This window comes from Poecile atricapillus, chromosome Z, assembly GCF_030490865.1.
Source record: "Poecile atricapillus isolate bPoeAtr1 chromosome Z, bPoeAtr1.hap1, whole genome shotgun sequence".
Taxonomy (NCBI): Eukaryota; Metazoa; Chordata; class Aves; order Passeriformes; family Paridae; genus Poecile; species Poecile atricapillus.
This window is the reverse complement of record NC_081289.1, coordinates 137,068,642-137,091,855: the sequence shown is the minus strand read 5'-3', so window position 1 is coordinate 137,091,855 and position 23,214 is coordinate 137,068,642. Positions and strand designations below refer to the sequence as shown.

The 23,214-nt window shown below is 53.9% G+C and overlaps 1 protein-coding gene across 10 annotated transcripts in view; it reads right to left on the bottom strand.

The window, feature by feature from the left end:
* Positions 1-23,214, bottom strand: part of ATOSB (atos homolog B) — a 38,220-nt gene that overhangs the window by 1,689 nt on the left and 13,317 nt on the right. For 6 of the 10 annotated variants that reach the window (XM_058864731.1, XM_058864732.1, XM_058864736.1 and 3 more), the window contains 8 exons: positions 7,394-7,486; positions 6,595-6,796; positions 3,688-5,004; positions 2,071-2,129; positions 1,665-1,761; positions 1,115-1,273; positions 686-754; positions 26-231 (listed from right to left, as the gene is read on the bottom strand). In XM_058864731.1, the coding sequence (XP_058720714.1) occupies positions 26-231; positions 686-754; positions 1,115-1,273; positions 1,665-1,761; positions 2,071-2,129; positions 3,688-4,839 (1,742 nt within the window). In that variant the 5' untranslated portion in view covers positions 4,840-5,004; positions 6,595-6,796; positions 7,394-7,486. Of the gene's footprint in view, positions 1-25; positions 232-685; positions 755-1,114; positions 1,274-1,664; positions 1,762-2,070; positions 2,130-3,687; positions 5,005-6,594; positions 6,878-7,393; positions 7,487-12,264; positions 12,512-14,145; positions 14,312-23,214 lie in introns of those variants that run through there. The other 4 variants (XM_058864741.1, XM_058864740.1, XM_058864735.1 and 1 more) reach the window with 3 other exon arrangements.

Genomic DNA, 23,214 nt, shown 5'->3' with positions numbered 1-23,214 from the left:
TGCCCATCACCCCAGCATGCTTTACCTTAGATGCATCAGGTAGCAGAGGACCCTGCGGGGCGGGCTGGTGCCCAGTGGGTCACTGGGGGCTGCTGTGGACCCCTCCTCCTCCCCCACGGGCACCAGGAAGATGCGATGGCGTAGGAAGGTCATGTGGTTGGCCGGCATGTCCTGGAAGTCGTATGTCACCAAGAACATCTTCACCACAGTCTTGTTGGGGTTAAATAAGGTCTGGGGGCAGAGGGGTATGGGGTGAGACTGGGAAGGATGCAGGGCAGAGATGGGGCATCTGGGAGCAGAAGTTGCTGGGCCAAGGATCCAGAAAGCACCACACCAGTCTTAGAGGGCTTAACCTGAGTGTCGTAAGTCAGTCCTTTTCACCCACCTTCACACCTGTGCTCCTCTTCCATTACATCCCATTCCCACTGCACATACACCCTTTTCTGCCCAAACCCTCACCCACCTCTTCCTTCCCTGATTCTCCCATCACCTTGTCTCCCTGACAGTACCCTAGGTACCCTGTGCTCTCCTCTGCTATGTTGTCTTGGTGGCCACATAACCTCCTGCAGGAGACACCCCTTCCAGCTGTTGCCTTACCTAACAATGTCATGGAGCATATGCCCCCACAAAGCAGGGCAACCAGAGCCCAACCAGCCCCATCCCCACAGGCCTGGGAATGACTCACCACTTGGATGGTTCCAGCTTTGGGGACACTGTAACCCTTCTTTCCCAAGGCCTCCAAGTCAATCACTCCCTGGGGCAAAATAAACAATGTGTGAGAGAGGGAGAAAGCCAAGGGAGAGCCCAGTTGGGAACCAGCTTAGGTCTGTGACTCCCTCACTGGCAACACTTGGCACAAGTCAGCAAGAAGACCCCCAGCTCAGCCCCTCTCCAAACAGGAGCAGCAACAGAGAGGTGATGACAAGAGAGGTGATGACAATGACAACCATGAAGCAGCAGGGCCTCTTCTTTCCCTTTTTGCTTTTTTGGGTTAAAAACTGCTCCTGGCACAGGCAGCCACATCAACAAGCAGGTGGTTGAGCACAGCAAGCGGTGAGCGGCTGCCCCAGGGTGCCAGGGTACAGCCCCCCACAGCTCCCCCACATCCATGTACCAGGAAAGGCGAGGGCGCGCTGTGTTCAGAGATGTCGAAGTAGGTGACGTCAACAGGCAGGGTGACATGCTGGGGACAGTAGGAGCCACTGGCACCGATCTCTGCTGTGAAACCCTCGATCCTCCCTGATGGTGCAAAGCACCCCTTCAAGATGGACTCCTGAGAAGGGAGGGAAGCATTAGGGAATCTCAAACACCAGCCCTACCCCCTGCCTCAATGCTCCAGGTGAAGTCATTCCCATCTTCACCGCACCCAAGTGACTGCATGCCTCCTTGACCTCACTCTGAGACAGACCCACCCTGAACTGCTCCAACCATCTAACAGGGAGATGAGCAGCAAGAGTGCCTCAGCTCAGCCTCACTGCACTTATCTCAGTAGGTTCCACCCAAGGATCTGCTGGCTGAGCCATGGCTGTGTGGCATGCCAGGCCTTTTGGGGACAATCAACCAGGGCTCCCCATCAGGTTCAGCCTCTCACACTCATCACTGAGTGGAGCTCCCTGTGTGGAGCCCCTGGGGCCCACCTCCCCCCAGCAGATGGGCACCATTACCTCAAAGTTGCCCAGCAGAGCATGGCTGACAGTGGTGGTGGCCCAGGGCGCTGTAGGGGACCTGGTGCCCCTCCGAAGGCTGGTTCGGAGATGTCGCCTTGGAGTGAGGAGAGAAGGCAGGTGTTGAACTGAAGAGCACACAGCCCTGGGTTGTTCATATCCCTGGGAGTATGGATCTCTCTCTAGGTCCCCCGTACCTTTGCTAGAGGTTGAACCCACTTTCCTACATCCCAGGGGAAGAAGAAAGCCCCCGCCCCAGTCTGTGGTCTTGTGGAGAGAAGATACCTGGGCCAGGGCAGGAAGAGGACTCAACACAACCTGAACCTCCCATGGGGCTGCAGAGTACTGAGGTGGGCAGGCACCCTGCACCCCCATGTCCATCCCACAGGGCTGACAGGAGACTCACGATTTGAGGCGCAGCCCACTCTTCAGCCTCCTCCCAACTGTGGTGCAATCTGAAGAGCTCTGGAGGGGACACAAAATGGAGAACCATGTTAGGGCAGCAACAAGGGCCCGTGCACCCCTGGGAGGTGCCATTGCCCTTGCCCTGCCCCATATTCCCATTTGGGTCCCAGCACATGGAACAGGCTCCTTGGGCAGCCATCAGCAGCCTCTGGAGGGGTGGCCAGCAGGGCAGTACAAGGACTGTGGTGTCTGGTGGGGACACAGGGCTGCCCAAACCCCGAAGTGGCTCAGCTGGGAATAAGGGTATTGGTACCCAAAGGTACAACACACTGTTCCCTCTTTACAAAGCAGGTCTCAGGAGCAGCCCCAGTGACAAGACACCTGTAGACAGAGACACACAGTGACACCCCCTTGCACCTCACAGGGATTGGTGACACCTACAAGGACACTCCCTGACCAGCCTCGGGAAAGTTCTGTCCCCTGGTGATTCATGCAAAGTCCTCAGCAGTGCCACCAGGCAGAGGGGTGTGTTTCCCACCTCTACGCACAGCTAGGATCCTACAGTCACAGTCACATTATAGCCTCCTTTTAAAGATGTCCCTTTTTCAGGGGCTTTCCCTTCTGGAAGCCACACAAAGGGCAGCACAACACAAAGGGATGATGGACCTGGCTGACATGACTGGGTGGGAAAACCCAGGGAAGCTGCTGGAGGGCTTCACTCTGCACGGACAGTGCTGGGGGGAGCTGGGCTGGGGGACAGTTACCAAAAAGACAGGCAGGGATGGAGATGTGTGCCATGGATGTTGTGTCCCAGCTCCAAGCAGCAAGAAGCCAGGGTAGCGCTGACATCATTTCCTGTGGGTCCCCACACCCTGGGATGCCCCAGAGAAAGAAGAAGGTGCCAGATCTGGCCTGAGCCTGCTGCAGCCTCACCTGGCAGGACAGGGTGAGGGCAGGGGGCTAATAAGAAGGGCAAGGTAAGAAAGGATAAATTGGAGGCACCTCCTGAGCTGCTATGGGGGTTGCAAACCTCACGGGTCTGCCCCTTTGCTGTCACCTTGGGCACATGCAACAGGCACCTCAAAATGGCAGAAAAGCCAGTGGCATCTCTGCACACAGCACTGGCCTCCTTGGTCAAAGCATGTCCACTCCCACTGCCTGCAGACTCTTGCTCTAATTAATGGGCATCATGGCCAGGAGTTCAAGCCACCCCACACATCTGCCTTCCTCCTCATCAGGCAGGCAGTGGCCAGCTGCTCTTCCCAAGCTTGCTGGTATTTCATAGCTTAACATGAAGCCATCAGACACCAAATGTAGCTTCATGACATGTCCAGCTCTCACTGCCATGCAGAGGTTGTCTCCTGTCCCATCAAGGCTCTCCAGGAGAAAAAGCCAGTTGCATGCAGAGGATCCAGTGACTACAAGATGTCAAGAGCTTGTTAAAACAGACCATGTGTGCCAGGGCTGACTGTCAGCTGCTGCCTTGTTCACACCAGTACTGCAACTCAGGGACAGGACAGGGCATGGTGCCACAGTGGACCACACGGCCCACAACCACAGTCCTGAGCTCTGGGCATCCCCAGGCCATTCCTTACTTCCCCACATGAGCAATGCTTACCTTGGCTGCAGGAAGCAGGTGATTCCAGAATGGAGCTCCCTTGGCATCCGTGCTGCGGCAGGCTGTGGGCACAGGATGGCATGGCAGGACCCTCTTCTTCCTTGCTGGTGGGGACAGGCTCTCATCCTCAGAGCAGGAGTCAGCCATAACCTCACCAGCGGGCAGCAACTTCCTTTTGGCTGGGCAGGTGCTGCTGAGCTGGCTGCTCCCACAGGGCGTCATCTCCTGTGAGCTCAAGTTGCTGGGCTCAGGGCTGAGCACTGTCTGCGGAACAGGGGACTCCCTGCACCCATTGGCCACCACTGGCCCTTCTGCTTCTCTGCTAGCCCTACTGGTGTGAGATGGGCTGCTCCCTGGCTTCTCTCTCTTCCCACCCGGGTCCACCTGGGTTGTTTGTGCAATACTGTGCAATTCAAGGTGAAGTATATTGTGGCCACTTGCTGGCTCCCCATTCTCTCCATAGTCTATGGGCTGATCCCCTGATGAGACAGGGCAACTGTCTCTCATGTGCAAAGTACTGCAAGCAATGTGCCGGGGCCAGGAGGAGGAGGAGGAGGAGGAGGAGGAGGAGGAGGAGGAGGAGGAGGAGGAGGTGGAGGTGGAGGTGGAGGTGGAGGTGGAGGAGGAGGAGGTGGAGGAGACATCCTGCAACTTGTCCTCTCTGCTGGCCTTGGGGCTGTGGCTAGGGCTGCCCTCACAGCGATGTTCCACCACCCGCAGCCCACTGTGGGAGAAGTGCTGGGCAGAGCCACAAAGGGAGAGCTCCTCCACCAGCAGACCATCCTCAAAGGTATCATCATCATCCAGGGAAGGCTGCCCCGGGCCCCCATCCACCCCCTTGTCACCCCAGTGAGTTCTTTTTGGATCTCGACCCCCCTCCAGAGTTCGTTGCTCGGGGTATCCCCTCTTGACAGCTGGCCGGGTGCCTGCCCGCTGCTCCGTGCTCTCAGAAGAGCTGGAGAGGTGGGAGAAGATGGACACCTGGTACACCTTCTGGCGCTTGATCTCTGTCTCATTGTAGCCCATGAGGATGCTGCGGTGGGTGCAGCACTGTGAGGAAGGCTCCAAGGGTGTCTCCCCGCTGGGCCGGGACAGGCTGGGGTCTGTGCTGCGCTCCGGGGGCAGACACGTCTCTGTGTGGATGTGCCGCATGGAGCCTCACTTGCTGGGACTCCCAGTGGAGCCCATGCAGCAGCAGGAGGGGGACTGTAAAGTGCCACAGGTCAGGGTGCAAGGGCAGGGGGTGTGAGATGGGTCCTCTCTCACTCAGGATCTCTGTGTGAGCCCTCTACTATGAGGTGCTCTGCAGCACAGCATCTGGAAAAAAAAAAGAGCAGAAGGATGAGTGTCAGCCCAGGATCTCCATTCTCATCCAGGCTTCTGGCTACAAGGGACCCACTGGGACATGGCTCCTCACACAGCCCACTTGAACCTCCCTCTCCAGGGACAGGAAGAAGAAAGAGGCTGATACGGCTTTCTGGGAAACCCTGAGGCATCACCCACCTGCAGGTTCAGCACTTCCTTCCTGGTCTGGGCAAGGAGAGAAGTCTCTAGACAGACTGGAGACTCCTGTGGACAAGTCTGGGCAGGTGGGGAGGAAGAGGGCTGCCCTCTGCCAGGGACACGCTTGTACTGTTGTGGAGCTCAGGAGTCAGGCAGGTCAGACCAGTCCCAGGGGCTCAGAACTGTAATCACCCCTTTGGGCAACAGCAGCAGCAGCATCTCTCAGTGCTGGCCAAGACAACCTGTCCTGGCCACGTGCAGTGAATGAGGCAGGGCTGGTGCCAGCCCCATGGTGGGGACAGGAACCTGGCCTAACATCCCTGTTATCTCTGCCAGATTAGACCAGGCATCTCCAGCGTTTCAATCAGCAGCTGGGAGGTACCAGGGTACCATCCACCCACTCCTGCCAGCTCCAAGGGCCTACCCTTCTCTGTGGAGCATGGTGCCTCACTTTTGATTTTTAGTCCAGTTTGAGAGTTGTGAGAATCCTGTCCACATGTTGGTTCGTTTCAGGCATGAAAAATACTGAAATGGTTGCAAGAGCTGAGGAGATGCAGGGAAAGTCACCAGCACACTGAGGACAAACTGCCCGTGCCTGGCAGCTCTGCCTTTTGCCTGTCTTTGCAGCAGTGCCCGATCTTGTGGAGCAAGTACTTAGGGCCAAGTGAGTAACAGGGAAATTTGTTCTCCAGGTGGATCAAGGCTATGTGGAGAGTGAGCCTCCATATGCTGTTTTGACCCTACCGGGGTGTGGATGGGAAAATGGCAGGCCAAGGTGCTCAAGACCAGGGAGTCTGTTTAAAAGGAGTGATAAAATGTATAACCATGCAACAAGGATGTATTGGAGACTGACTGGCTGAAAAGCAGCACAACAGAAAAGGCCCTGGGGGTCCTGGTGGGCACCAATGAGCCAGCAAGGTGCCCTTGCAGCAAAGAAGAACAGTAGTGCACCAGGCAGAGCATTAACAGAAGGTTGAGCGAACTGAACCTCCCTCTCTGCTCAGTGCTGGTGAGGACACATCTGAGAGGGTGCAAAAGAGGGACACTAAACAAATTAATGGAATGGAGCATCTTTCCTGTGAGGAAAGGCTATGAGAGCTGGGACTTTTCAGCCTGGAGAAGCTCAGTGAAATCTTATCTAGATATCTAGATATATAAATAAGAGGTTCCCTCTGAATATCAGAAAAAACATTTTGTTTTACCATGACTGAGCACTATAACCAGTTACCTAGAGAGGTTGTGGAATCTTCATCCTTGGAGATATCCAGAAGTCATCAGGACAAAGTCCTGGGCAATGGCTCTAGGTGGGACTGGTCCAGATAACCTCCATATGTCCCTGCTGACCTCAACCCCTCTGTGTAGCCCACAACACTGCAGCCTGTCCTGGCTGCTCCCCACACTTACCCCTCTGCATCAGGACCCTGCTTTGCTCCGGATTAACCTCCCTGCCCTGCAGCAGGCGGTCGTTGGCACAATTAGCTGAAGACACCTGCCAGTCAGGCACCCCCCAGAAGCGGCGTGGCTGCCGTGGAATGGCTCCCACCATCACGGTGTGCCTCCGAACCTCTGCAACGTCCTCTCCAGCTCTTCAGTGTCCACAGCGGCTCTGAGGGGAAGGAAAGGGGGAGATGCAGGGCTGGGGTGATTCAGATGCTTCCTGGAAGTAGAGCAGGAGGGTGCTTTCTGTCTGCAGGGTCAGACAGGCAGAGAAGGCAGCATTTAGGCTCAGCCTTTCCCAACCTCCCAAATCAAAGGCCACATACATCTCACCCACCTCAGGCAGTGCTAACACCTTGATTTCCATTTAAACCACAAATATTTTAAGCTAAGCCATGAACTCTCATACCTGGCTTGATTTTACATCCCTTTTGCATGCTTTCCTGTATGAAACCCTGTGCATAGGAACAGATTCCTCTTTCTTTCTGGCGACCATTTCATGCCTTGCTTTCCAAGAACCTGCAGCAACCTCTGGGCCTCCAGCTAGTTCCTGGTCTCATGTTCACCTCCTCCCCCTTCCACCCACAGCACAGGACACTTTCTGGCCCCACAGATAAGGAGAAGAGCTTGGAATTGTTTTCTTCCATTAAGAGATGCCTGTCAGGGAAGGCAGAAATGAGGAGCCTGACAGCGCTGAGCCATGATGGCCCCCCACCAGTTTTTCCCAGCACAAAGACAGCAATCCTTTCATGTGCACAGCACTCACCTGTTCAGATGTGCTCTTGATGTACAGCAGAGATTTGCAGATGCAACACAACTCCCCTGTGGTCACAACCCATGGGCACTGCAGCTTTGATGCCTGGAAGAGGGCATGGAGAAAAGTCAGCTGAAGCAGCAGCTCATGGTGCAACACCTTCAGAGTGTGTAAGGCCCCTTGGGCAGTTTCACCCTCAGTACCTCTGTGGCAGAGGAAGCTCATGGGCTTCACCAGCCCAGGCACCTCTAGCTAAAGGTGGAAATTGTGCCTATCCCTGGGGATCATGCCCTCCCCACCACCCTCCTCATGCATCCCTTAAATGGGGGCTCACTGCAGCACCCATCCAACAGGCAGTCACTGTCTGGGCACCCCAAGCCAGCAGTGAGTACTGCTCTGAAGGCTGGAAACAGCAGGGCCAGGCAGATGAACAAAAACCCCAAATGGATGCTCAGAGGCAGCAACACTCAAGTGCAATCCCCTGAAGTGGCATCCTGGTCTGGCAAATTCTGCATCCCTGCAACCTGCACGTGGAAAGGCAGCATCAGCTGTGCTTGCTGCCTGACCTCACCTGCCCCAGAAAACAGGCGGTTCTTTCCCTACATTTCCAATAAGGTTTGATATTACAGGCAGCCATGACCAGTCCCTGAGAGCTGGACAGCTCAAAAGCCACCACCACTGCTGGGGAGGGCACTGCCAGCAACCACCCAGAACAGGACCTGTTGAGGTCAGTCGCACCCAAGGACCACTTGCAGCAGGGGAAATCACTGCTGCAGTGTAACAAACCTTGGGTCCAAACAAAAGCTTTTTGGAAAGACCCGCTCTTCCCGGCACCCCATGAGGCCTGCACCAAAGCAGGTAGGAAAGCAAGTGAATGCTCTCAGCAGGTGGATGCTGAAGTAGGATGAAGTAGGATGCTGTGCTCTGCCTGCCTGGAAGGCTGCTGTTTCCCTCCTCCATATCTGAAGGAGACTTGTACCATGACTTGTGTGGCACTATGAACCACTGGGAAGCAAAATCAGCAACCAACAGCAAGAATCAGCCTGATGCCGAGGAAGAAAGAGTGTGTCCATGCCAGAACAAACACAGTTTCACCTTCCATTCTCTTCCCCGTGTCCCTCTGAAGTCACAGCCATTTTCTCCCCAGCAGCAGCTGTCTTTCAGGAGAATGGATGTATAAGGACAAGCTGACCTGCTAGCACACAAATCCATCCCAGCTGAGCTCTCAATACCAGTCACCAGGCGCTGCCAGCACCAGCCACTAGAACACATAGCTAGAACACAGGGCTACACCACCTTTTGCCCAGCCCAGATACTGCTGCTTGAAGCGTCGTGCTGGAAAATGCTGGGCCCATGGCAGGGACAGGAAAGTATCACCCAAAGTGTCTCCAAGTACACCCTAAGATCTCCTTGAACATCCTTCTGGAGGAATGCCCATCAGTGTGGGATGGGAACAGCTGGGGTGTAGCTCTGCTTCTCACCTTCCTTGAGATGCAAGGGGCTGTATCCCAGGGAGGGTCTCTTGGCAGTGCCAAGCTCCTCCCTGCTGACAGCCCATCCAGCTCACAGTAGAGCTCAGCCTCTGGGCTGAGGAGGTGGTGGGCAAGGGAGCCCACCATCTCCCCACAGAGGGGGACAGCAACCCTGGGACCATGGCCTCCTGCACTCCAAGCACGCACAGGGAGAAACCACCTGGTCACCTCTGTCTTCTCTCCTTGAGCCAGAAGCCCTAATTCTGGCCACATGGATGGACAGGCCTTCACCAGCTCAGCTGAGCAGCACAGGTGCCATCCCTGTGGAAACAGCACATGGGGGGGCTCCATGTGCCCACACCAAGGGTTTGGCTCCTCCTAAGCCCACCAGAGGCTGATTTTTTTTTTTTGTTACAGTGTTTCTGTCCATGCTGCTGCTCTAAGATAGGACTCCAAAAGCTTTGCCCCTTGAGGGAAGCCCAGACAGAGCTCTTCCACTCTCTGCCCTACTCCTGCGAAGGTCCCCTCATTGCCCAGAAAACAGGCAGGGTCCTGTGCTTTTGCCAATATCTCCCAGCACCTAGATGTGGAGCTATGCCAGGCACAGCTTTTCTCTATTTTTTTGTCTAGGGAAGGGCACCACGCTTCAACACCCAAGAAATAGCCAGTGCCAAATGACCTGCATAGAGTGAGCGTGTCCCAGGCACTGGGGCAGAGACACTGTATTCCTGAGCCACCATAGCCTGACGCGGAATAACACAGCCAGGCCTGGAGGGGTTGGGGACTTGGCTTACCTGATGGTTCCATTCCTATTAGCACATCCAGGGGGAAACCAGGATTAAGAGACTATGGTCTCAGTCTGGAGGCAACAGAGCAGGATGGTGGGTGAGGACGGGTCCCTGGCTGGGCAATGCAGCAGTGGTACCACATGCCAGGCTGCAGCCTGCAAAAGGATCTGCTGCTGTTCGAGCTGTACTGTGCCAGCCAGAGAGGAAGCAGGATGAATGTGGAGCAGGTAGGCTATCTGACATGAGGCAGAGCCCTTGGGAGCCTAGCAGGGCTGGTAGCCCAGCACCAGTGCAAGGGAGAGAGAAAGCTCTGTGCCCAAAGCTGCCGCACTTGTCCAGGGGGGATCCAGTGCCTTTCCAGCGCAGCACTGCCAGACAGTCAAAAGGGACACATAGCCAGGAGACAAGAGGCTTTGACCTGGGCACTGCTGCCTGGGACAGAGCACCAGCCTGGTGGTTGTCAGGGCCAAAAGGGGTCTTTGCACTATTTAGACCACAAGAAAACCCCAAACCAGCCCCTAAGTGGCTTTTGCTGCTACCATCTCTCCTGCTTCCTTTCCTAGGAAGTGCTATGGAGAGACACTGGTGGCCTCACTGGGGGTGAAGCACGAACCGCACAGCCAGGAAGAAGTGCCATCATTAGAAGAGGGAAAATAATCATCCTCAGAACAAGCAGAGTAAAAGGCAAGAGAAGAGGCAACAGAAACTGCTGGAAACAGACTGTCTAGAGGATAAATCACTATTGACTCTATTGGTCCTACCTGAACCGAAGGAGAAGGAAGGAAATCAAAGCAGTGTGAGCACAAACCCAGGAGCTCCCTGGCACAGGCTAAGAGCAGAGCTTGTGAAGTGCCAGCAGGCAGAAAGTTTCTGTCATAGCCCTGAAGGATGGCAACACTAACAGCAATGCTGCCACCAGAGAAGGGCTCCTGCACAGTCTGACAGATCAGGCATCTCACCATCAGGACACAGACAGACACGTGAGGCTGGGGACTACCTCCAGCACTGTAGTAGAAGTGGCAATCCCAGGGAGATGACAAGGGAGAAGCTAGAGGAGCAAACTGTGCCTGAAGCAAAAAAATGACCACTGGCCATGGCTCTGGCACTATCCTGGAATTCAGGTTGGGGAGGAAGGAGCCGACACTTGGTGGAAACAAGAGGAAGAAAGAAGGAGAGGGAGAGGGAGTGGATACATAGGGAGGGAGTTTCCTTGCCCCACTGCAAGGGCAAGTGCTGCTCTCGAGGGTTCTCAGGAGGCCTCCTGCCATGCCAGATTTATGCAGCTGCAGAGCCTCGTTCAGTGCGAGCCCCTGCTAGTAATGAGGAGGAAGTCTGACGCCAGAGGGGAATGATGGGGCAAGAGGTATCACTCATGTCATGAGTGCAAGCTCCTAGAAACCACCAGACACAGAAAGAGATTGACCCAACACCTCCCTGTGCCCACAGCACCGTGTCCATGAGGTGCTGCTACTCCCTCCCATCCCATGGGAGGCAGCACTGGCCAGGTGCACAAGTCCCTAGGGACAGAGCAGCCCTCTCTGCAGTGCATCTTGCTGGGGCTTCAAGCTGCAGCAGCCTCCTCAAGGGCTGAGGTCTGCCCAACAACATGCAGTGCCTCCCCAGCCCTAGCACCACACACAGGTGCTGCAGGGACTGAGCCCTTCTGCTCGGCCAAGTCAGGATAACACAATGAAACCTCTCCTGGGAGCCGGGGGAGCTGGAGCAGAGCTCCCAGCCCAGTGACTTACCCCTTCTCCCTCTGATGCCCCTTGTCCTGGTACAGATCGCCTCCACACACCTTTCCCAGGTGCCTGGCTTGCAGATGGCGATGCTGACAATAGCCTGTGGCTGGGAAGGGGGGTTTACAGGGTCTGCAGACAGATCTCACTATGCGACAGCCACCTGTGCAAAGCTTTCCCCCACGTCCAACCCCCTCCCCGCCAACCTCCCCTCCACGCACGGCTGCCCCTCTTCCCAGGAAAGCGCAAAGAATGAAAAGCAGCTTAAAATCCGGCAGGACAATCGGGCAGCACCCCCTGCCCACCCAGCCCAGCAGGTTCAAACCTCTACGACATAGCCCACGGCCGCCCAGCTCCAGTGTTCGACCGGGAGCCCAGGAAACCTGCAGCAGGCAGGGCAGGGAAATCCCATGCAGCAGCCGCTTACGGGGAGGACAGCCCAGGTTGAGGACAGACCTTTGTCTCTGCCTGCCTGTCTTGCTCGCTTGCTGCCGGAGGAGGAAGAGGGGGGCGGTGGGGGACAGCGAGCAAAGATAACACCCCTAGGAGGGATGTCACAGCCACGTTAATCACTTGGAATTCCAGCCAGCGCGCCGCAAATATGGGCAGCAAATGGAGATGCTCAAAGCTCTAAAATAATTGGATCCTTTCACAAGAGCCGAGCCCAGAATTCAGCACAGGAATTCAGTCCCCGCTGGAAGTCGAGAGATCAAATACATGGAAAGGCAGGCGCAGCACAAGCAATCCTCAGCCACCGCTGTATCCAGCTCCATAGCCTTTGGCGCTGCTTTAATCTCAGGTGCCTTCCCAGCGGGAGCGAGGGGGGACCACAGCGGAGAGCCCGAGTGCCCAGCTGAGGACCGGCCCCTTCCCATCCAACTTACTCGACTTGTGGCAAGGTGCAGAAGCGCTGTCAATGCAAGAGAGGGTTTTGTGCGGGAGACCAGCTGCCTCGAAGCCTTGCTCGACCGGAGGAACAGTCCATGGGAAGGAGACCCCTGAAGCTGCTGTTTGGCCTCCGCTGCCCTGCAGGGGAGATGCCTGGCCCGGCAGGATTCCCAGCCCGCATCACATTCCCGGCGAGACGCACACGCGGCACATGTACGCTCCTGCTCGGCGCCTCAACGGCAATGAAAAGGCACAGAGGCTTCTGCCAGAAAACAAAGAGGCAGCGGCAGAGCTGGGGGTGGGGAAAACTCTCCGCTGCCCAAGAGGATCCCTGCAGAGGCAGCAGGATGCTGCTAGGCTCCACCGCAGCTATTCACCCCCATTAGCCCGAGGTGGCACCCACTTGCCTGGCACAGGGAGTCGAGGGTGGGCAAGCCCCCATTCCCCTTCCATAGGCAGCGCTAGGTGAGAAGTGCTGGAGGACACGAGCCAGGCCCAGGACAACAGCTGTCCACAAGCAGCAAATTCCTCTGTGCTGGCTCCACATCATAAAAAGCTGTGTCTTTCCACCTCGGGGTAGCTGCTGCACAGGGGAAGGTGCAGCCAGCACTGCACCTGCAAGCCCTGGGGAGCCCCATGGCATTGGACTTGGGGCAGCACAGTGGCCTCGGCAGTCACCTTGAGGCACAAAAAATGTGAAAGCAAGCGCCTGGCCACCTAGGCACAGGGACATGTCAGCCAGCTTTCTTCCAGCCCTCCTGTCTCTCTCCAGGGGTGGTGGCCTGAGGGACAGTCCCATGGGACCTCTGTCACTGATGACCCCACAGAGAGGCTGTTCCAGTCCAGAGCTTGATGCCAGCTGAAACCAGCGGAAAATTTTCCACCATGTGATTACTAAGTCACATGCCTGCGCAGCCAGTCATAGAATGGCTTCGAGAAGGCAAGAGGATCTGGCCAAGGGCAGGGACCACTTCTGGTCTGCACTTGCATGACACCCAAGGTCTCTGGCCATGACCAGGGCACCAGTGCTCTGCCACATTTCAAGTTCAATAAGGATGTTTGTCCAAGGGAGGCATTCCCCAGACTCAATCTGGATGAGGCCCTCACCATTCTAAGGAACCTACAAATTTCAGCAACATTTTATCTGATCTCCCAAGAGAAAGAATAACACTCTGCAGTTGGTGTCTCCGTCAGAAGCTGTGCAAACTGTATACTACCAACCTGCTTAACCCAACTCCAGTGGTAAAACAAGTTACAGCAACTCCCGTCCTGTCAGCTCCCTGTCCTGGGCTGCGCACCATGGGAAGCATGATCTGGACATGCAACCTGAACAGCCCAGCCCCTTTTCCAGCACTATTAGCTAGGTACAGAAACAAGAGCCTCTGATAGGGAGCTCCAGTGCTAGGGTGATGTTTTGCAAGCTGGGAGAAGATAGCACAGAAATCAGCAGGTGATGGCAGCCCTCTTGCTCCCAGCTCTGCCATCTCTTCTTCGTCACCACAGGCATCCAAAGCCTGCTTACCAAGCTAGGTCCTTCTGTACCATGATGCCCTGTAGCCTAAACCCAGATGCAGAACACTGCCCCTTCCCCACATCCTTCACATGGGAGCTGGGCTCTGTATCCCTACAAGTTGCTCCTCTTCAATCCTAGCCTATCCTCAACCACCATCAGACTCTGTCCTGTTTCCACGAACCCCCAAGGCAAGCCCCTAGCTCTTACCTGTGCTCTGTTGCCTCCTAATTGCTGCAGTTCACCTTAACCTACCCCAAGTTCCTCCCATTCCCGACTGCCACACACCCACAGCCCCACCAGCCCAAGCCTCCTTGCACACACTCCCCTGACGAGTCCCTGACACGGCACCATCACCTTTCCGTACCTCCCCAAACAGCCGCCAGGCACTTCAGGGCAGTGGAGGAAGTCCCAGAGATGCTGAATTGCTCTGATCAGCTCCAGGTGTCAAAGCTACACATTTGAAGAGAGGGTAAGCAAATGGCTTGCAATGGGGAGGGCAGCAAGGATTGTGCACTGCAGCATTTGCCCCGTGGGAACTGCCCCTCCCCACCACAAGCCCTCTTGCAATACACTTCCTTTTACTGTAAGAGTCCTCCAAGGGAGGTGCTTGAGCACAGGCACTCGGGCCTCCTGCTTGGTTACCAAGCTGCAGCCTGCAGATAAGGCTGCAGCAGCTGTAGGGACATTCAGCATCTTTTCCACTCCCTGTACTAGACATGTACGTGGCACAGGGGGAGGAGATACCACACACACACAGCTGTGCACACCCATCCAACTCATGCTTTTCCAGCTGCGATTTAGAAAGGCTCAAGTCTAACACAGGCCAGTCTAGCACATGACCTGTGCTGGGCAGGTATTTGGGCCATAAGGGTGAGGCTTTGTCCATCTTTGATTTTAAGAAGATGGACACAATCAGGGCTACTGCAGGGAAGGAGTATTTCCACCACAAATTTAATGTTCTGCACCTTGTCATAGAAAAGAAAAACCTCTCTTTCCTGTAGGACTGAAGGTGAAACACCCTGGTGGACTTAGGAAAAGAGTGCCACAACTGTAATGTAAACATTCACACTGCTGCCCATAATGAAGGCAAACACAGGAGAGCAGAAGGCTTTAAGAAGGGAAACATGGGGTAAGAGGGACTGTAGGCACGTCCATATGAAGGGCAGCAAGAGACACAGTCCAGCTCCTCTTACACCCCATGAAACTGCAAACCTCCTTGTCCACACAGACTAAACCACCCCTGGGGTCCCACAGAGAGCAGAGGCAGCTAAGTCAAAACATCTTCAACCTGCTGGTTGATTCATGCCCTGAGGACACAGATGTCCCTCTAGATCTGACCCTCCTAGGGAGGCAGAGCCTGTGAGGGACCTAAGAGCTCTCCATGGCCTACCAGAAACCAGTTCATCCCCTGACATACAGCACTTGCTCTGGCAGATGGGAACAGAGACCTCAGGGACCTCTTAACCCAAACCACCAGATCCTGCTGCTCCCAAAGTGTAGGGGGGTGCTGCAACAGGGATATCCAAGTAAAGCCAGCATGTCCAGAGCAGCATTGAGAGTTATGTATGGACTGCTAAGGAAGGGAAAGCAGAGTGCACAGCAATGGCAGCCCAGTGTGAACAAGCCCAAAGGAAAGGCTGAAAGGAACAACTTTAGAAGGGACTGGGGACTAACACGGTTTTATGAGAATGTTCTAGACCATGAAAACACACGTAAAGGGAGCCTGAACATCCACCCAGCCTCTGCCAGATGAGAAAGCAGATGTAGCTACTGCTGCAGGTCAGCTTAACCCGGGAGCCAAGGCTACAAGCAGACCCCCTTGCTCTGGTTCATTACTCTTGCAGACAGGATGGGCCAAACACTGTAAACACCCTCTGAACACTTACACACCAGACATGGGCTTCTGCAACATCAGACAGCAGGTCAAAGCTCCAAGACACAATAAATCACACAGCAAAGTTGTTCCTGAAGACAAGGCTCATAAGATTGCCAGCAGCCAGCCTTGCAGAAGGACAGGATCAGGAAAAGAACTACCATGAGAATAAAAGGCTGGCAAAGAAACAGAAAGTACTGTGAGTAAATAATTCTTTCCAGACACTCCTTTGGGCTCATCTCAGCGTCCATCTGCTGAGGATGGTCAAGCAGCTGGAACCTTTGAAAAAGCTACCAGTAACTTCCCTTCCAACCACCACTATCTCTGGGACAGGCACCACAGGAAAGATAAACTTCGCATCTGGAGGACTGGAGTCCAGCATCCTCATGAGCCTTCCAAAAACACCAGCAACCCCCGACACATCACGGCTCTGTTCTTCCAGCAAAGCAAAGAGGATGCTTTACATCCTGTGTTTCACTGCCCACTGGTTTCTTGTGCTCATGTGGAAAGGAAATAATACAGATTACAGAGAGATGGGTGCTCCAGCTAAGAGAGGCTGGGGCAAGTGAATGAGCTGAGCAATGCTCCTAAGGCAGTGCCTCCATCTCCCACCACTGCTAATACCATACAGATAAGTCCAAGTGACAAGGGGACGGACAGAACAAGACCCTGAGCCCTCCATGTGCCTCCAAGCTGGTCAATCCAACAGTCCATGAGATGTGACATTGCCAAGCAACCTGAGAACTGCAGAACTGAGGAACAACAGTGAGAAGGGACCTCAGAGGCTTTAGGTCCAGTCATGCTAACAGCAGGACTAAGTTCAAACAAACCACTTGGAGTTTGCCCCATGCCAGGAGCTCAAAGTCACTGAGTGTAGAAACTGCCTCCTTCCTCTGGGCCCTACTCCAGAGTCTAATTGCCTTGCAGGGAAATATTTTTCCTAGTGTCTAATTGGAATTTTCCTTGTGTCCCATTGCTTCTCATCCTGCTCCTGGGCACCTCCCAAGGGAGCCAAGCTGCAGCTTCACTGCAAACCCACAGCTTGCAGCAGCAGTGAGAGCTCCCTTCACTGCCTTCCCTCCTGCTGCTGCACAAGCCTACCACTCTCAGCTTCTGCCCACTGCAGCACACAAGAAGCCAGAGCCCCAGCTCATCTCTGGACACTGTTGGAGCCTGTTGGGCTCCATTCTGCCCAGCCAAGGGTGCCACCAAGGAGTACCTGCACCTGCATACCTTGGGGATGTTGAAAAAAAGAGACTCATCTCAACCTGAGATTAGTAGGAGCTGCTTTCGTTCAAGTATCTGATCCTTGCTCTGACTGGTAGCAATACCAGTGCCTGCTGCAAAACACCTACATTACTCCAAGACAGAATTCCCAGGTACCTGCTCCAAGAAGTTTGGCCCCAGACACAGAGAGCTTTGGTTGTGCTGCTGTAGCTCTGATACCAAGGCTGCCTCCACCATGCCCATGAGGGGCCTGTCTGCAGGAGTGATGAGAAGGACAATAAGCAGTCCAACTCAGCAGAGGCCAGCTGTGCTAGATGGAAACCCAGCAGTCCAGAGCAGGTCCCTTGATGAGAGAAGCAGCCCTGCAATACCTTCAAGGGTCTGCAGGAGAGCCCAGGTCGCACAAGGGGTTTTGGAGTCAAGAAGCACCCATGTCCCCAAATCTCCAGTGTATTATCTCCATCCCAGCTTTTCCTCCATGCTGTCTTCACTCAATCCAGAGCTATCTTTTTATCATTCTCTGCCCCAACAAGTATCACTCATTTTACCGTCCTGAATCTGCTCTCTGACAACTGGGCAGGATCTGACCAGTACAGAGACTTGCTCAGCTTGCCTAGAGCTGGCTGGACACCCCACTGCCTGTGTGGGGATGAAGATCCTCCTGATTCACTGAAGGCAGGCATATCTGTTCCCTGCACTGCTCCCTTGCAGTGCTCTTTTTTGGAAAACTTCAGCACCAAAGATGCCCCAAGGCTTTCCAGGACAGCAGTGTACCCACGGCTGGAGTTCAGCATGTAGCTAAGATCCTGGCCTGTTCCCAAGGCACAGGCATTGCCTCCACCTACTAAGCCCTGTGGCTTTCCCAATTCTCCTCTGGTACCCATGACAGCCCATCTCCCAGGGACTCAGCATAAACTGCCAGACCCTTGGGCTCCCTTAAAACCCTGTCCTGCACAAGCACCTTCCTTCTGCTTCCCACTGACTCATTCCTCTGTGATTCACCCCCTCCTGACTAAATAATTTCTGTGACAGCCCCATGCACAAAGGGAGTGTGTGAGCAAAATGAGCAATGACCCAGACCCTGCAAGCCAGCAAACTCGGCAGGGAGCCTGGCCTGGCAATGCCAGTACCCTTGACCCCTGCAGCACCCAGAGGGGCAGAGGTGAAAGCACTGGCTCAAGTCCATTGTGTGGAGAAGGGGCAGAGGCAGGCTGGGAGTGCAGCCAAGATAAGGAGGAATGCTAGGGGAGGGCTTCCTCCAGACTCCGAGGCTGCCTTCCAGGCAAACCCATTCCCTTTATCAGTCTGACCCTGCTGGCTGTGGGAGGGTTACCCAACACTGCCACAGCTCAGATCCACAGGCAAGACATCTTCCAGCTAAGCTGCCTTTGGGTACAGCCAGACATGCCCCCCCCAGGCTGTGCCTCTTCCTGTTTTTACCCTCCAAGGTGGACAGATTCCTGGGAGACACAAAATTACTTCTAAGCATGGCTACAGTCAACTGGCATCAGCTAAGGCATGTAGGGCCCACAGGCTTGGCCAGTTCCTGAGTGTGGACAGTGCAAGTCAGGCACATGATCGGTGTACACACAGATCCTCTGCAGGCTGCTCCTCTGACTGGTAATTCCCTAATGCTTGGGGCTGAGGCTCAAACAGGCTTTGCCTCCCCTCTTTTCCACATCATGACCTGTACCCAAGCCACACACACTGTCTCTACGTGCTAAGCCTTTCTGAGGGCTGTCCAGATAACCTCAGTCTCCTCAGAGAGACCAGAGCAGACAGAGGTGACAAGAGAGAGATGGCACTGCACAGCTGTGCCAAGCCCAGTGAGAGCTGTGGCACATACCTCCCAGCCAGCAGAGCAAGGGACTCTGCCCATTCACCTGTGTCTCAGCACAGGAGGGCTGTGGTGTGAGCATGACATGCAGCACACCAGGTCACAGACCTGCAGCTCTACCTGTCAAAACTACAGGATCCATTTCCCATTGACTACAACAGAAAATTACTGGCATCATGGAGGCTCTTCCCTCACTCTTTCCACATCACATGGGTCAGAATCATGCTGACAAGGGGCTCTGGTCCCTTCCACCCAGGAGCACTTGGCCAGCTGCAGCATTTTGCCTGCAGCCACACACAGGATATCTGGGACAAGTATACTGCAGGAGAACAAGTCAATCAAGCATTATGTCTTCAGCAGGGTCATGGAGCCCCAGCTTAGACAGAAAGCCCTAACATGCAGGAGTTAAGGCCAAAGTAAACTGTATTTTGGCCAGGGAGCGAGGGACAACACTTTGGGCTGGAATGTCACATATTAATAGACACAAAGAATGATTTTCTGCCAAAGCTTAGGGCTGTATGCCAGAGCTGCTGCTTCTCCCTGGACTTTTAGATTTTTGATCCTCACTACATATACACAGAACCTCTTCTCTCCTCTCGGGACGATGTAACACAAGTCTTTGTCCCATGATATCCCCCTATGGGCTCCTGCAGCTTCCCCTGCACAGCACCCCTCCCCTCATCAGGATGCTCCAGTACTTCAGGTCCCTCCTAGGGAACCAGGGGGGAGATTCATAGGGCTCACCATGTGTCAGCAGGGCCAACACCATGGTCACGGTGTCACTAAGGTCACAGCAACTGGGCAAGCTCCTGAACGAAACTCAGCAGTCACCAGCAGGGCAGACCCAGCAATTTAAATGGACATGCTTAAATAAGCCTTCCACCACTGAAAAGATGGACTTGTCTACAAACTCTGGGAGCCCCTAAGAAAGCAGCAACAACCTATATGCATTCTTGGACATGGTCAGCTCCCTGGCACAGTCTCCAAGCACATGGGAAGCTGAAGGATTGCCCTACATCCAGTTAAGCAGCAGGGACTGATCCAATTTGAGCTAAACTGTCTGACTTTTGAGACGGAGTTTTCTGCCACACCCTCCTTTGTGACTAACAGAGGGGTAACATCCCATCTGCAACACCCCTCTCCAGCTGGGATGGGAGAAGGAGCAAAACACAAGACAGCCAAACTGCTCTTGATTCTGACATCTCTCCCATACCAAGGGGAACCCTTTCAAGTGCCTCATGTTCCCCTTCTGCAGCCCAGGTGGCTGAAAAGAGTGGGAGAGTGTTTACCCAAAATACAGTGAGTAGACCTTGCTGTCTTCAAACAGCATATTCCAGGTCAGCAAACTGGGCACTAGCAGCCCAATTATCCACCTTTATGTTTGTTAGTGGCAAGCTTCTGCAGCACAGGTGATGCCAAAGGACAGGGTGAGAAGAGAGAATTTGGAGCAATAAGAGATGAAGGAATTCAGACCTTCTCAAAGTCAATGCTAAGCAGCAGTGAGTCTGTGAAGTTGATGTTTCTGCTGAAACAGTTCCTGGTTACTGTGACAGACACACAGAGAATGATCCCAAGAAGGCTGGCTATCAAGGTGAACAGATGTTTTGGTTTCTGAGAGCTCCAAAACAAGCTCCAAACATGCTGCTCCTCATGCAGCTCTGTCTTCCCACAGTCTTGCCCTTCTAGTGCTTAAAAAAGTAGAGAAGCCTCTAGGCTGCTAACTTAGGTGGTGTCTGCAGAGCCTCATGGGATATTCCCTGGAACCAGCTTTCATCTCCTAGGCAGAGCCCAAGCAGTCCTTTGCCTCAAAAATCACATCTAAGGTGATCTGATCCAACATAGGGACCAGAAGTGGAATTACTTTAAATAAAAGATCAGATCAGGGAGCATGCCTGTGCCAACAGATGGGGCTGAATGGCCAAATGCCCGCTAACCTGCCACTTTAAAGTTTTAAAGACTAAACCACATTTTCCCATACACTTCTTGGGTGTGTTGGCTGGATGGCTCATGCCATCCAAAGCTCAAGATGGAAACTACCTGTTTCCACTTTTCATCTTGCTGCAGGAAGGGAAACAGAGGTTTCTGCCATCCATCCCTTCCCTAGCTCCTTCTGCTGGACCCTCTGCTGCTGTGCCCCATGTGACACCCTGAGAAGGCAACATTAAGAAGAGGGGCTTGCAAACCAGCTAGAAGCTTCCTCTTCTGTCATGGCAAAATGTGCCTGTAGGCACCAGAGACTGCCCTCTTCTGCATGTTGGAAAGATCCTCCCTTACAGGCACTACCTCTTACCTTCTGCTGCCTTCACCAGCCCTGAGCAGGCTGGAGAGGCCCAAATTCTGGTGCACTGAGGTGCTGCTAATTCATGTGCCATGTGTGGGGCAGCTGTAAATGCAATAGGGGAAGGAGGTGGAGCAAAACCAAACCACCCAAAAATCCCAGGGAGAAGGTACCCAGCCTTGTGTTCATTATTTACCCCAGGATACAGATCCAGTTTTCACCTGCTCTTAAAGCTCTCCACTAAGTTGCTCTTACTGACTTTCACAATTTCTTTTCTCTCTGCCCCACTTCCAGCAGGGACCTCAAAGGCTGCTGCCTCCCAGCAAAAGGGTCTCCATGACCTTTGTAATTCAACACACTGGGAAAGGCTCAATCAATTCCCTCTATTCCTAGGCCAACACAGACCTTAAAAGCCCTCTTTGTTCCTGTTACAAACCCTATCCCACAACTGTGGCTTAACCCTTAGGGCACTGCCTCAAATGAAGAGAGTTTTACAGAAGCAAGGCAGTTTGCAGCATCCATGGGAAGCTGGACCTACTTTCCACTTACAAAAGAGCTGTACTGACAATCTGCTGGTAGCTCAAAGGAAGCATCAAATACACACAACAGGGTGGGAGGGATGTCTCTGGCCATGCTCATCATCATTACAAACTACTGCGCCTCACACTGATGCAGCAGCACAGGCAGGGTTTGGGCTCTTGGTTTTGCTCTGCCTGCCCTCAGTTCAGCAGGTTTATTACAAAACGTTGTCCATGCATGCAGATTTGGAGTTACACAGAGGAATAGGGATGAGGGAGGAGACAGCTGGGACTGGGCACCCCCATTTTCAGTCTGGACTCCTCTGCTCCTGCCCCAGGTAGAGCCATTGTTCCATGATCAGGAGCAGATTAGTGCCAGCAAGGGATGCCAGGCTGTTACTACACAGCCTGCCCGCTGATTCTTGCCTATCCCGAGATAAGCTCAGACTGATATCCTGACCAGCAGCCCAAAGTCACAAACTGGGGAAGCAGTGCCATAGGACTGTGTGTATTACATGCAATTTTGCACCCTGAACATGTGAATGCAGAGGACATGGAAGGTACAGCCAGGTCTCACTTCCTAGCATGATCCCTGGCACAGGAAAAGGCAGTATGGAGCAAGGGCTGCCAAAAATGCCAGCTCTGCAGCTGGAACAGAGCTGCCCAACAACATCCTGAAACACCAGTTCCACGGCAGACAGAGCCCGCTTGTACTACTGCACCCCAAAATACCACCTCGGCAGACAGGATGGGGTAGGGCCACCTTGCAGCACCCAAAAATGTCATTTCCTACCAGCTGTTGTAACTTCCCCTCCACCCCTTTCTGGTCCTGCTCCACACCCCTTTCCTTTTCCTCAGGCTTCAGGGAAACTGAGTCACAGCATGCTGGCCCTGCCCCATGGAAGGAGAGTGGTGGGCAGCCCCCAGCCCCTGGCACAGCATGGGAGTAGAGCAAGAGTGGTACTGAGACCTCTGAGAAACCCAGTGATGGGGAGGGATTAAAAGGTACCCACGTATTCTACATCAAGCAGCCATCCCAATTGTGAATCTCCTCTATTACCATCTCTTAAAGCAGAAGTTGGCCCCGATCTGCTGCTGACCATATGGACTGCACCCAGCTCTGCTGGGCTACACAAACTTACCCACATGCTCTCTGCCACCAGAGGGGACCAGGACATGCAGTAACTTAGCATAGCCCAGAAAAAAAAAAAAATTAAAACCCAGAGAGAGCATTATAAATCAGAAGAGTGCCATAGGTCTCAACAGGCTGCTAGGGGACTGGATGCTTCACTGAGAACAAGTCATGGCATTCTTCACCTTAAAAGATTCATGTGTTTGAGTAAAGACTTGATACTCTGGTCCAGCTCTAGGGGCTGGTAAGTTTCCAGGTACTGACCTCAGGCTCTCTGTTTTTATCATACACCTACAGAAACGCTTTTGAGGACCTGCTAACCAGTAAAGCTTCCCAGGACCAGGTCTACAGCAGTGTTCACCCACAGCAGAACTCTTTAAGATTGGTGCAGTAACAAACCACCACCCATCTATCTGCCTTGCAGACAGATAAGTTAAAGATTTGTTCGTTCATGCTCTGGGTCAGACATCTCATGAATGTTATTAAAGCCATGATTTCTTGAGTATGTTTCTCAAGATTGCAGTGAGTTTAAGAGCCCAGCATTGCTCAGTTCAGCTGGGAAAAAGAA